The following is a 14,172-nucleotide window of genomic DNA, read 5'->3' on the forward strand; positions in this document are numbered from 1 at the left end:
GCGTCTTGAGAAGAGAGAAGGGAGCCGAGAGTCGCTAAATGGCTACTTACGCTGAACACTTTGCATCATCTCCGTTAATCCCCACAGCTGCCCTGTGAAGTGTCCCCACTTTACAGGCGAGGAAGCAAGGCTCAGACGGATTTAGTGATTTGCCAGTATCATAAAACATGTACGTGGCAGAGCGCCCACTTACATTAGGCACCTGCCTAACTCAACCTAACTGTAGAAGAACAGAAAAACAGATAAGCCCATTATTAAATGCTGTGCAAACATTGTGTCATCATGTGGGGAAAAGGAGAAAAATTACAAAGGAACAGAGTATAAAACTGTAGATAAACCGTGGTTACTTAAAGTTTGTACACAGACTAGAGTAGTGAGAAAGGAAAAGTTTAGTCGGTTGTAGTGGCAGAATTTGTTTATGTAAGTAGTATTAAGATTGTCATGGTCTTTCTGAATTTTTAAAGATTGTTTTTATGAAAAAGGTATGATCATTTTGTATTTTCGAATGTGTTATTCATCGCTCTACATCCTTCTAGAAGGTACTCGAGCTGTCGTGTCTGGGTGCATCCTCTATTTTGTCATCACCACCTACCCTTTAACTCTTGAAAACACTTCTATCAAGGTTCATCACCAGCAAAATCCCTACTTCCTTAAACCCTTCTTTGACGTTACTTGCATCTTGTTAAAACCCAAACCTGCATATACCCTGAAAACACTCCTTTCGTGAAGCCCTCTGAGGTCGTAGCTCTATTTTATTTTTGTGTTTTTGATTCAAGTGTCTCCAGGAGCAGAAGGGGAGTAATGTCAAGGGTTGCATACAAAACTGTGAAATGAGACTGAGAACTCTTGGATTTAGCAGCTTGTATTTAATTGGGGGTTTTGATATGAGCAGTGGAATTGTTGGCCAAAGCACCAGAATCACCTGGCTTCTAGGATATACGGCTTCTGGATTTTCCTTATTCCCCTGACCATTCCTCAGTCTCCCAGAGCTCAAACCTGGGACCTCTTCTCAGTCTGCACTTAGGCCCATGGTTGTCATCATTAAATGTCATGACTGAAAATATCATCCATGTGCTGATGGCACTCAGCGTTATCATCTCCAACCAGACCTTTCTCTTGACTGCCTCGCTTATGTTGTCCATCTAAAGAGCTTTCAGGGTATCTCCATTTCTATGTCTAATAAGGGCTTCCCTGGTGGCTCAGTGGTAAAGAGTCCGCCTGCCAATGCAGGAGACACGGATTTGATCCCTGGGTCGGGAAGATCCCCTAGAGAAGGAAATGGCAACCCACTCCAATATTCTTGCCTGGGAAATCCCATGGACAGAGGAGCCTGGCGGGCTGCAGTCCATGGGGCTGCAAAGAGTCAGACATGACTAAAGAAAGAAAGTGAAGTAGCTCAGTCATGTCCAACTCTTTGTGACCCTGTGGACTGTAGCCTACCAGGCTCCTCCCTCCATGGAATTCTCCAGGCAAGAATACTGGAGTGGATTGCCATTTCCTTCTCCAGGGGATCTTCCCGACCCAGGGATCGAACCCCGGTCTCCCGCATTGCAGGCAGACGCTTTAACCTCTGAGCCACCAGGGAAGCCCAAGACACAACTAAGCCTGAGTCCAAACTTAACTCCTGGCCTTACTTCCTCATCCTACCCCTCCAAACCTGCCCATCTCAGTCAATAGCATTTCCATTCCTTTAGCCACTCCAGATTCCTGACATTTTCTTACCTCTTCCAAACCCCTGCCATCTCATACCTGCATGATGGCGGGGCCTCCTAACTGATGTCTCTGCCTCTACACCTGGCACCTTCAGAGTGTGTCCTGAACAAGCAGCTGGAATGATTCTTCTATAATTTCACTGCTTTTCCACTCACACCCTCAGGTGGCTCCCCATCCCACTCAGATGAAGAGCCACAGTTCTGCAAAGCCGTGGACTGTCAAAACCACCTGTTATTTCCCTGACTTTCTTTCTCTTCCTTCTTAGCTTTTACTCACCCCAGTCCAGCCACGCTGGTAGCATACCAAACGCACACCAGCCCATCTGCCTGACGGTCTCTGTGGAGACTGTTGGCTGTGTTGAGAATTCTAAGAACAGCTCCATCAAAGTCGCTTTCTGACACATGCCTGCTCTGGCCAGCGGGTACTCTCCAACCCCCTCACCCTATTTTTAATGGCACTTCTCACCTTCTGATGGGCTTGCCTGATGGCTCAGCTGGTAAAGAATCCACCTGCAATCCAGGAGACACGGTTTCAATCCCTAGGTCGGGAAGATCCCCTGGAGAAGGAAATGACAACCCACTCCTGTGTTCTTGCCTGCAGAATCCCATGGACAAAGGAGCCTGGTGGGCTACAGTCTATGGGGGTTGCAGAGTCAGAGACAACTGAGCACATAAGCTCATTACTCACCTTCTAACATATTATATACTCCATTGATTTATTGTATATATCCTCTGTCTCCCACTACAATGTAAAGCTTCAAGAGGACATTTTTATATGGTCTCTTAATTGATTTATCTCAGCATCTAAAATAATACCTCCACCTAATAGATGCTGTGTTAAAAAATATGTTGAGAATATGAATGGTCAGTATGAAAGTGCCCCTGTTTCTACCTGTTGACCTATGGATGCATGCAGATAACTCTGCCTCATAAGAGTTTTTAATTCCTTTTCCAGTTTCTCAAGTGTTATAAACAGCATTCAGAAAATGACCACTGAGAAACACGGTGTCATGGGCTTGATTGTATATGGTCTTTTATTCTAAGTTGACAGCAGCTCCTCTAGAATGTAGCAGTGAGTGTCACAAATGCTGGAAATGTACAAGCAGCATAGTAGATCCTTGACATTTTTAGGAATGTGTTCAAAGTTCTTCAAAAATCACCCAAACTACGGCTACTGTGATAGTATGTCTGCACTTGTGAATTTCACAGATGGTAGTGAAAAGGAAGCCACCTGCTGCTCCAGATGCCAAGTGCCTTACTCACTGGAAGGGTCTCCCCCCAACACCAGCCCCTTCGGGCTCAGGCCATGTACCGCAACCACACCACAAATTATAGGAGCTTCTGAGCCCCCAATATCACCCACGTATTCTTGAAACCAAGGGTATCGGTGAAAGCTAAGGGGCTTCTCCAGGGGATCTTCCCGACCCAGGGATCGAAGCCGGGTCTCCCACATTGCAGGCAGACACTTTAACCTCTGAGCCACCAGGAAAGCCCAAGACACAACTAAGCCTGAGATTATTTTATTCCACCTGCACATTTTAAAAACACTAATTTAAAAAAACCAGTTCCCCCAGGCCACTCAACCTTGGTTTTAGAATATAATGTGTGGGGGTATCATTACACCTAAATAACAGCAGGACCACTGTCAACAAGCCACATGTGCAACCATTTATAACACACTGAGTTTTCACATCGTGTTTACACTCTAAGCAAGCATTCATCCAATTTGATATTGATCTTTTGGGAATAAACCCTGAATGTAAGCAAAAAAATAAAAAGAAAGAAACTACACGTTTGCTTTCATTTTTAAGCTAATTTTTAAATATATCCTAGTTCAGAGAAAACCTTCTGCCACAGTGGCTTTCTTTTTTTAATGTAATGCTCGGAAGCCTCTGACGGAGAAGAGTGGGAGTAAGGGGAGGGGATGCTGTCACCACGGTGACAGCTGTCCAGCGTAAGCATCTCACAGCTCTTCTGTTTATCATGTATTTTAGGGCAATTCAAGTTGCTGGAACAAGACCGAGATATAAAGGAGCCAGTGCAATATTTCAACAGCGTGGAGGAGGTGGCCAAAGCATTTCCTGAACGCGTGTACGTCATGGAGGAAATAACATTCAACGTGAAGGTAGCTCTGAAAGAACCAAATATTTATCATTACTAACCTCCTTTGGTTTTTAGGTCTTCGTGTGCACAGTTAAGTGCTCATCTGTGCCTCTTCCTATGGGGGTTCCAGCTTCCTCGTGGGTTGGTGCCAATGGCTAAAACTGGTCTCACAAGAACTGTGCTGTAGCTGAGCTGACCACCCAACCCGCCCCCTCTCCGTTACTACACTTAGTTAGCATTATCTTTGGCTAGAATAACTGTTGCTGCTGCTAAGTTGCTTCAGTCGTGTCCGGCTCTGTGTGACCCCATAGACAGCAGCCCACCAGGCTCCCCCGTTCCTGGAATTCTCCAGGCAAGAACACTGGTTCTTCTCCAATGCATGAAAGTGAAAAGTGAAAGTGAAGTCGCTCAGTCGTGTCCAACTCCTAGCGACCCCATGGACTGCAGCCTACCAGGCTCCTCCATCCATGGGATTTTGTAGGCAAGAGTACTGGAGTGGGGTGCCGTTGCCTTCTCCGGAAGTATGAATATGATAAATGGGATCTTGGAGATCCTGACAAAGTTAAGAGACTTCCAGTGTGGGTTAAGAAAGCAAGGTGCAGACTAGGAGCAGCGATAGAATGTAGAATGCTTGGGATTAAATTTGAGGCAGTAACATAGGAAACGACAGGAGTAGCTGTCTCTTCAAATCTGAATATGCCTTTTTGAGTAGGCAGCCGAGGTGGGGGGAACAGAAAATGGCAGATGAGTAGGTCAAGAAAATGAAAGAATATGTGGGCAGGTAGCCTCTTGCTGATTATTTTGTCTGTTTCCTCCAATCCCTCCTAAGCTAATGGCATTCAGTGTTTTTAGAACAGCAGTCACCTGCCTCATTCGCCACTTTTTCTCTCTATTAATAACATCCAGCTTTTGGTTTCCATGGTGAGAATCTTACCCATTTTCCTGCCTACTTGTTTTTAACTGTGATAGGCATTTTTTTAATTACCTCCTTTAGTTTTTTCATCAACTGTCTCTATTCTCATGTTTACTTTCAAAGTCAGAAGATGTCTTATCTCTGAATTGGTCATTCCAAACCGAAGCCTCATTCCTCTATGCTTTAATAAGAAAAATAGCTGCACCAACAGTTTTCAGTCCTACTTCTCTCTTTAAACAAGGTGTCATGATCTAAAGGGCACGTCAGACCAGGTAGTATAGCTCAGGCTCTGGATTCAGAATTGAGGTCCAGACACTACACTGACTGTGACCACGGACAGGTCATAGGACCCCAGTGCCATCATGTGAAAAATGGGCAAATATGGGAAATACCAAGGGAACATTTCATGCAAAGATGGACACAATAAAGAAGAGACAGTATGGACCTAACAGAAACAGAAGACATTAAGAAGAAGTGGCAAGAATACATAGAACTACTACACAAAAAAAGATCTTCATGACCCAGATAACCACAATGGTGAGATCATTCACCTAGAGCCAGACATCCTGGAGTGCAAAGTTAAGAGGACCTTAGGAAGCATCACTACAAACAAAGTTAGTGGAGGTGATGAAATTCCAGTTGAGCTATTTCAAATCCTAAAAGATGATGCTGTCTAAGTGCTGCACTCAATATGCCAGCAAATTTGGAAAACTCAGCAGTGGCCACATACTGGAAAAATGTCAGTTTTCTTTCCAATCCCAAAGAAAGGCAGTGTTCAAACTACCACACAGTTGCACTCATTTCACATTCTAGCAAGGTCATGCCCAAAATCCTCCAAGCTAGGCTTCAACAGTATATGAACCGAGAACTTCCACATGTACAAGCTGAATTTAGAAAAGGCAGAGGAACCAGAGATCAAACTGCCAACATCCAACGGATCATGGAAAAAGCAAGAGAATTCCAGAAAAACATCTGCTTCTGCTTCATTGACTATGCTAAAGCTTTTGACTGTGCAGATCACAACAAACTGTGGAAAATTCTTAAAGAGATGGGAATATCAGACCACCTTACCTGAGACACCTGTATGCAGGTCAAGAAGCAACAGTTAGAACCAGACATGGAACAATGGACCGATTCAAAATTGCGAAAGGAGTGCATCAGGGCTGTATACTGTCACCATGCTTATTTAAATTCTCTGCAGAATACATCAGGAGAAATGCTGAGCTGGTTGAAGCACAAGCTGGAATCAAGATTGCTGGGAGAAATATCAGTAACTTCAGATATGCAGATGATACCACCCTTATGGCAGAAAGCAAAGAGGAACTAAAGAGCCTTTTGATGAAAGTGAAAGAAGAGAGTGAAAAAGCTGGTTTAAAACTCAACATTCAAAAAACTAAGATCATGACATTCGGTCCCATCACTTCATCGCAAATGGTGGGGAAACAATGGAAACAGTGACAGACTTTATTTTCTTGGGCTCCAAAATCACGGCAGGTGGTGACTGCAGCAAAAATTAAAAGATGCTTGTTCCTTGAAAGAAAAGCTACAACAAACCTAGACAGTGTATTTTACTCTACTTTATAAAGCAGAGACGTTACTTTGCCAACAAAGGTCCATGTAGTCAAAGCTATGGTTTTTCCAGTAGTCATATATGGATGTGAGAGTTGGACCATAAAGAAGGCTTTTTGTGGTGTTGGAGAAGACTCTGAGAGTCCCTTGGACTGCAAGGAGATCCAACCAGTCCATCCTAAAGGAAATCAGTCCTAAATATTCATTGGAAGGACTGATGCTGAAGCTTCAATACTTTGGCCACCTGATTCGAAGACCCAACTCACTGGAAGATCCTGATGCTGTGAAAGATAGAAGGCAGGGGGAAAAAGGGACGACAAAGGACATGGTTGAATGGCATCACCAACTCAATGAGTTTGAGCAAGCTCGGGCAGATAGTGAAGGACAGAGGATCCTGGGGTGCTGCAGTCCATGGGGTAGCAAAGCATTGTACATGACTGAGTGACTGAGGAACAGCAACAACTCCCCACCTCATAGATTTGTCATGAGAATTAAATGAAGCAACGCATTAAAGCACACATGCTTTGCAAGTGTCTCGTGTAGGGGCTGGCTACCTACAGTCTTAGGGCAAGACACCTGTTTTGTAAATAAAGTTTTATTAGAACACAGCAATCCCCCTGCACTTCCTCTTGTCTGTGGCTGCTTCAGCAATGTAACAGTTGAGTCCAGTAGTTGCAACAGAGACCATATGGCCCACAAGCCTGAAATGACTACTCACTGACCCTGTAAGAAAAAGTTTGCCAACCCCTGATTCGAAACATAAAATCCAACTAAGGGAAGTTTCACATCTAAAAAAAAAAAATTTCCTAACACAGATGATTTCACTTACCCTTTATTTAGTACTTTATACCCTGTGACTGAATATTGAGAACACAGTACATATGTTGTTGTTGTTTCTGAATACCCTTTCACCTCAAATACTTTTTTGGAGCCTTCTTATGCCAGAACACACATGCCAGTACCTGGTGAATTATTTAAAATGTCTCCCAGCCTTGCAAACCCAGCCCAGTGATAGTAAGAAATTCCCCCACGCATGTATTTTCTCCCATCAAAATAAGACTAAAGCTAAATCTTGTAAGTTCTGTCTTTTCTGTGACATTTGCAGAGAGAGCGAGAAGAAAGGGCAGCCTTGGACTTAGCAGTGGGTAGCTTGCAGCTCTCCTTAACTGGGGAAGAGGCATCTTGACTTCAGTACTGTCGCCCAGAAGCTTTCCGGACGACTCCTCTCCAGTCTGAGGGTGCCCGAACGCGCTAACCTGGATGCTGTAACGTTGCCCTTTTCGTTCCAGTTAGTGAAGTCCTAGATCTCAGCCATTCCAGCATAGATTTCCCTGGAGGCAGAATAATAAGTTTGCCTTGTCTCCGCTGGGCAACGTGCCCCAACTCAGGAACTGTGACATTTTGATCCAGTATGGAGCATAGTTACCACTTAAGCCTGCACAGACCTCGTAAAAACCATTTCCTGTGGGCTGGGTCAGAGCTCCGCTGACAGTCCTGTCACCTGGGTATCGGCTCCTGAGAACTGGGTTTGGCATCTGCTTCTGGCACGGGTTTCAATATCTTGTCTTTTTTTATTTTTCGGTTATTTTTGGCTGTGCTGGGTCCTCATTGCTGTGTGGGCTTTTCTCTAGTTGCGGCACGCAAGGGCCACTCTGTAGTTGGAGCTTCTCATTGCGACTGGCTCAGGGCATGGGCTTCAGTAGCTGTGGCAGTGCGCTCCACTTGCAGCTCCCAGGTTTTAGAGCACAGGTTCAGGAGTTGCAGCACACAGGCTTAGTTTTTCTGCAGCATGTGGGATCTTCGCGGACCAGGAATTGAAAGGGTGTCTCCTGCACTGGCAGGTGGATTCTCCACCACTGAGCCACCAGGGAAGCCCCAGGATCTTTTTTTTTTTTAATAGGGAAAATAAAATCATTTAAAGTTCGGAGAACTTGAGTGGCAGCTAGGTTTCTCAGTGCTAAGAAACATGACCAAGAATAAAGTGATACACCATTATAAATAATCCAGCAGGACTAGGAAATTTATAGACTCAGATAATCATCAAATGTTAGATCTGGAAAGGCCCTTACACATTGCCCCATCCCACTCCTTCTTTTAATAAATAGGAAAACTGAGAAACAGATGAGAGCTGACTTCATTGATTCATACAAAACCACAAAGCAACTTAGCTGCAAAGCCTGGTCCCCTAATTCAATCCAGTTGTCTTTTTTAACTCCCTCGAATTCTGTCTGTGGATCTGAGATAAGGCCCATGACAATGATGAGAAGATCCTTTCACATAGACACAATAACTTGCATGATAAATTCATTTTCTTAAAAAAAAAAGTAAATAGATGTATTCAATAATTATTGCCTAGCCAAATCCTTCTGCCTTTTGTATCTGAAATGTTGATGGTCTGACACACAGGATTTGGCAACTTTTGTGAATGTTACATCTGCCAATTTTTAAGACCTTCCTTCATTCCTGAGCATAGTGCCAGCATTTCAAAAATAAATCCTACTAGTTCACCTGATGTTTTCTGTCAGCACAGGATGCAGTTTCTAATTAGATAGCATGAGTCCAAATGAACCCCTTCAAAAATGCTAGTGTAACATATTAACCCAGCATTGTTTTTTGTTATCAACCAGTATTCACGGAGAAACAAGGTGGGTTCTTGCTCTGTTGCTTGAAGCAATGGTGAAGATACAAGGAAGTGGCCAGAATGCGTCATTGAATCAATAAGCAAGAGTTCTAAAGTTTAATATGATTCCTGCAACTTGATGCTGAACCTTGGATGTTTTCCAAGGCTTTTAACTTAGAATCAGCCAGCTTTCCCCCCAAGCCATTGACTTGAGGCAGTCTGTGTGCCTTTTATCTTAATATATTCGTTCCCCTTTTTAAAGTTTCCATCTGAAAAAGTGCTGAAGAAATATCTTCCTGCTCTTCCAGCCGGTTAGACCGTATTTTGTTTCCATATGTAAGATAGCTAACAAATTAAACATATGTCATATTACTTCCTCTACTCATCTTAGAACACACTACAGACAAGGCCTTGAAAATACACTCATGAAGAGGGTTTGGGCTGCTCTTGATTCTAACCCTTGTCATAATTATTTTATTCCCTGCCATCTCTCCGATCATGTTTATCTTTACTTTTTAAAACAAATTTATTTATTTAATTTTGGCTGCAGTGGGTCTTTGTTGTGGCACACGGGCTTGGTGGCTCCTCAGCGTGTGAGATCTTCCCAGACCAGGGATCAAACCCCTGCCCCTCTACCTTGGCAGGCAGATTTGTAACCACTGGACCACCAGGGAAGTCCTGTGTTTGTCTTTTAAAAGGCAAAACAGTTTATGGCTAGACTTTACTCTGGGTACATGGGCCATCCTACGGTCATCCTGTACAGTAATACAAAACAGTGGAACTGAATTCTGAGTTTTTTGGTTGTTTTGTTTTACTATATTAAAAGCATAGATCAGTCATGGTGGTCACATCATTCCTAGTTTACTATCCCAGTCCTAGTTTCTGTCTTGACCATTCAGAAAAGGAATCCTTCTCGTTTTGTATGTTTTTAATGATGTCAGACAGGTGTTTTCCCCCTGTGATTTTTTTTTTTTTTTTTAATGGATAGGGCTCATTTGCTCTGGCATTTCCTACCTCTTCTAGAACTTTTGGAGCATGATTAATTTTAGGGTAGCCCGTTCTGGGGGTAACTGAATTATAACAAAAATCCTGTGCAAAATGACTGTAATTTTCTTTGAGTTTCTTAAAATGGATTCTACTTTCTATCATCTGAAAGAGAAGTACTTGAACAAAATTTAAACTCATTCTCATCTCTGGGTCGGTATAGTTTTACCTTTAAATGGAAAGAACCCCATACCCTAAGAATTAGGTGTTTTATGGTCTCATTTAAATTGTTGCCTCTTATGTTTGTTAGAATACCTGCTTTAAGAGTCCGAGTTTCGTTTCGATTACCGCTTCTGTTCTGCAGTGGGTTGGAAACAAGTTCTACGGGTAGAGTTTAGTTAGATAGGAGGAAGTACTCTAAATTAAGGTCCTTAAAGGCTTTTCCGTAAGCCCTTATGTCATATCTTTTTTGGCTGCTCAGAGGCCTTTATTTCACTGCCTTTTTTTTGGCTACATTTCAGAGAGATCAGAAATTATCAATTACTATGCAGCCTGAATTTTGTCAGATGTAAGAACAAATTTTAAAAATGAAGAGCGAATGAATTTAGAGGTGGCCAATTTTTATTTGTAATTTCCAGTTTTTAAAAATCGCATCTTTTCCTTACCATGAGTCAGATGTCATTTATTTTCAAGAGTCATTCAGAACGATAAAATTGGATACAATGGTGAGGCTAATTATTTCAGTGTTTGAAGACAGCCCAGTGCTTTTTTTGTCATCTGTGGTTTCGAGACCTCCTCTGAAAAACTACCGGTTGGCAAGCCCTCCTTTGCGCCGCTACAAATTAAATCATGGCCATTGTACTTGTCATCCTTGCCCTATTTCCTGTTTAAAAAAATAAAACACTCAGGATTGACATTTGTCTTAACTCTTGATGCCCTTTGCTTCCCGTTTTCTTCCATTTTCCCATAGAAAAGAGTTATAAAAACTGAAGTTTGGGGAGGAAAAGATCTAATATTGATCAAATATTGTCTAACCAAATATCAGTCAGATCAATCCTGATTTTTTTTTTTCAAGAGTTGCGACTTTAACGTCTATTCCATGTCAGTCTCTAAAAGAACTGTTCTTAGGGGAAAATGTTGCCTGTTGACAGAGCCAGAGAGACAGAAGAGCGGAATGGGGTGGGAGAGAGAGAGTGTGTGAGAGAGAGAGAGAGTGTGTGTGTGTGTGTATGTGTGTGTGTAAAATTTTACGTCAGTGTTTTTAAATGTTGCTTGACCCTGGGGTATTAACTCTGAATGGTGTTATGAACAGTAAAACCCTGATAGTTTCCTGGATTAGACCTATTAGAGTTGTTTAGATAACACACTTTGAATGACTTCCTCTCAGGAAACATTGAAACTGGAAATGTTAACCAGGCACGCATACCCAAGCACTTAAGACAGAACACACTGTTTCTTTTGCTATTAAAAAAAAAAAAAAATCTTAAAGAAATTATGCAAATAAATCACATCTGTAGAAACCAGAGGAGATTGTTTGGCTCAGCTGCCAAAGGAAAAACACTTATTTATGAGCTCCTTCCTCTGTCACGGACAGTGACCACAAGATCGGTCAGTATGCTAGTCTGCTAATACTTGCAGAGCTAATTGCCAGTGTGAACGGTGACATCAGAGTTGGAAGCTTGGAATCACAGATTGTGTGCACATATGTTATGCATTTTTATGTATGGCAGTAGGAGTAACTTCCTCTAGAAGTAGAGACAGACAGGAATCTGTAGACAAAACTGTTGCGTGCGCCCGGAGCGTGACATTTATTGAAGACGGTTTTGATCTGTTTAATCTGTGTGAATTCTGTCTCACAAAGCATGTGGACATTCTCTTTCAGTTTCATTTGGTGTGCAGTACTCACCAGATCTATGATTTTTTTCATCCTGGAAGGTGTATGTTTATAAAGGTAAATAAGGAAAAATAGTACCAAAGTTACTGACTCTAGAAGCTAGAAAGAGATGTTTCTTCTTCTTAGTCCCTCATGTTTGAGAAGCACTGTTGGCTCCCTGTCTGTTCCCTGGAAACAGTTTGTTGTATGAGTGAACGTACGTACGTGTGTGTGTGTGTATGTGTGTCTCAAGTCTCATGAGAACCCTTTCTCTCAACATCCCTGTCTCTAACCTGATCCAAATGGATGGACTGCCAAGTTTTTATTTTACCAAGTTCCAATAAAAAGGAAGTACAGCACTGCATCTGAGCTTGTTGGAGACCAGTTTATCCTAAAACAGCGTATTATGAATCATTTCAATATGTTCACTTCCTTTGGGATGTAACTGTAATGATATTTCAGGCCCTATTCTGACATTAAGTTTTATTCCGGGATAACACATTCAATAAAAATTTGAGCAGTTCTGTGGTACAGAATGAAAGATAATGCTTAGAGATAGTGGTTTGGGCTTGACAGCAGTAGTGCATGAAAACAGAAAACAGCATGAAAATACAGAGATGGGAAAGGCAATGTGAAACAATTATAAGAATTAAAACTGTTAAGAATTATTGTTAATAAAAGTAATAATAACAGTTGTTGAGTTACTGAGAGCTTACCACTGTGGGAAGTTGTTTACCTACAGTAATTAAGCTTGAGAAGTAGCCGATGGTGTTCTCATTTTCCAGATGAGGAAACTGAGACTCAGAAAGGTAAAACACAGGACTTCCCTGGTGGTCCAATGTTAAGAATTCGCCTTCCAGTGCAAGGGACATGGGTTCAGTCCCTGATTGGAAAGCTGAGATCCACATGCCCAAGTGCCACAGCTGGAGAGCCCAAGCACCACAGTGAAGATCCAGCACGGCCAAAAATAATAAATAAAGCGAAATGGCAAAACTTTTTCTAAGGTTACTTAACAGTAAACAGGATTCAAATTCATGTTGTAGCTTAGTTGTTAGTATTGCACCATTGATAGTATGGTACCAATTAATTTCCTAAGGCTGAGTGAAATCGCTCAGTCGTGTCCGACTCTTTGTGACCCCGTGGACTGTAGCCTACCAGGCTCCTCCGTCCATGGGATTTTCCAGGCAAGAGTACTGGAGTGGGGTGCCATTGCCTTCCTAAGGCTGTGGTTCATTTATTCATCACCAGGGGTCAGCAGACTTTTTCTATAAAGGGACAAAGAGTGAGTAGTTTGGAGTTTGCAGGCCATACAGTCTCTGTTGCAGCTACTCAGCATTGCCAGTGGAGAGTGAAGGCAGCCACAGACCGTGCAGAAACAAATGGGCATAGCAGTGTCCTAATAAAACTTTATTTGTAAAATCAGGTGGAAACTGTCAAGATCATAAAGAAACAAGGCAAGTTCAAGAAATTCACAGAACAGAGAACTGGGTGCAATATGGTATCCTGCTTTGGTCTGGAAACAGAAAAAGGACCTTTGTTGAAAAATTCGGTGAAATCCAAATAAAGCTTATAATGTAGTTAATAGACTATACCAATGTTCATGTCTTAGTTTGATAAAGTGCCATGGTTTTATAAGATGTTAATAGAAGAAGCTAGGTGAAGTGTATACAGGAACTCTCTGTACTGTCTTTGCAACTTTCCTACAAATCTGAAGTATTCCAAGTAAAAGTTAAATTTTATTTGTTATTGATTTAAATTCCTAAACTTACTCCAATATAGAGAAGTCCACGTGAATGCCGAGTCCAAAAATAAACACAGTTAAGTTGAGGTCTTGTCAAAAAATAATTATAAAACTTATTTGAGTCCCCAAAAATGGATCTTAAACCTTTGGAGACTGAACTCCTGTTAAAAGCAATACTGTTCTGCCATTTATGTGCTGATAATGCCTCCTTCAGAATAATTCCTGGCCAGAGGCAACAGAACTGTCTGTTTTTTTATAGCACTGCTATTAATTGACAGACTGCTTTTGCCCAAGGTTAAAATTATGTAAAGATGACCTGGAATGGGTAAGAAATTATTTACAAGGATTCTTACTACTTAGTTCTCTAAGAACATAATGATCACTACTGATTAAGCAATATGAATGTCAGTCACTTTACCCAAGATGCTTTGGTAACATACAAGAAAAAAATCCATCTCAGGCTTAATGTAAGCCTGACACTAAACATGATAAAGATAAAATAGAACCGTAGGCTAATCTCACCAGTGACCGATATTGGGTCGGCCAAAAAGTTCATTGGTGTCTTCCATAAGATGCAATGGAAATCCCAAACAAAGTTTTTGGCCAACCCAGTACATCACCTATAGATCAAATGCTGTTTAGGAGAATCATGCAGTA

At 41.9% G+C, this 14,172-nt stretch overlaps 1 protein-coding gene across 2 annotated transcripts in view; it reads left to right on the forward strand.

The window, feature by feature from the left end:
• The window catches only part of GAREM1 (GRB2 associated regulator of MAPK1 subtype 1), a 236,734-nt gene that overhangs the window by 183,405 nt on the left and 39,157 nt on the right, over positions 1-14,172 (forward strand). For both annotated transcript variants that reach the window (XM_005224060.5, XM_002697684.6), the window contains exon 3: positions 3,707-3,837. In XM_005224060.5, the coding sequence (XP_005224117.1) occupies positions 3,707-3,837 (131 nt within the window). The remainder of the gene's footprint in view (positions 1-3,706; positions 3,838-14,172) is intronic.

The sequence above is a fragment of the Bos taurus genome, chromosome 24 (assembly GCF_002263795.3).
Source record: "Bos taurus isolate L1 Dominette 01449 registration number 42190680 breed Hereford chromosome 24, ARS-UCD2.0, whole genome shotgun sequence".
In the NCBI taxonomy this organism is placed as follows: Eukaryota; Metazoa; Chordata; class Mammalia; order Artiodactyla; family Bovidae; genus Bos; species Bos taurus.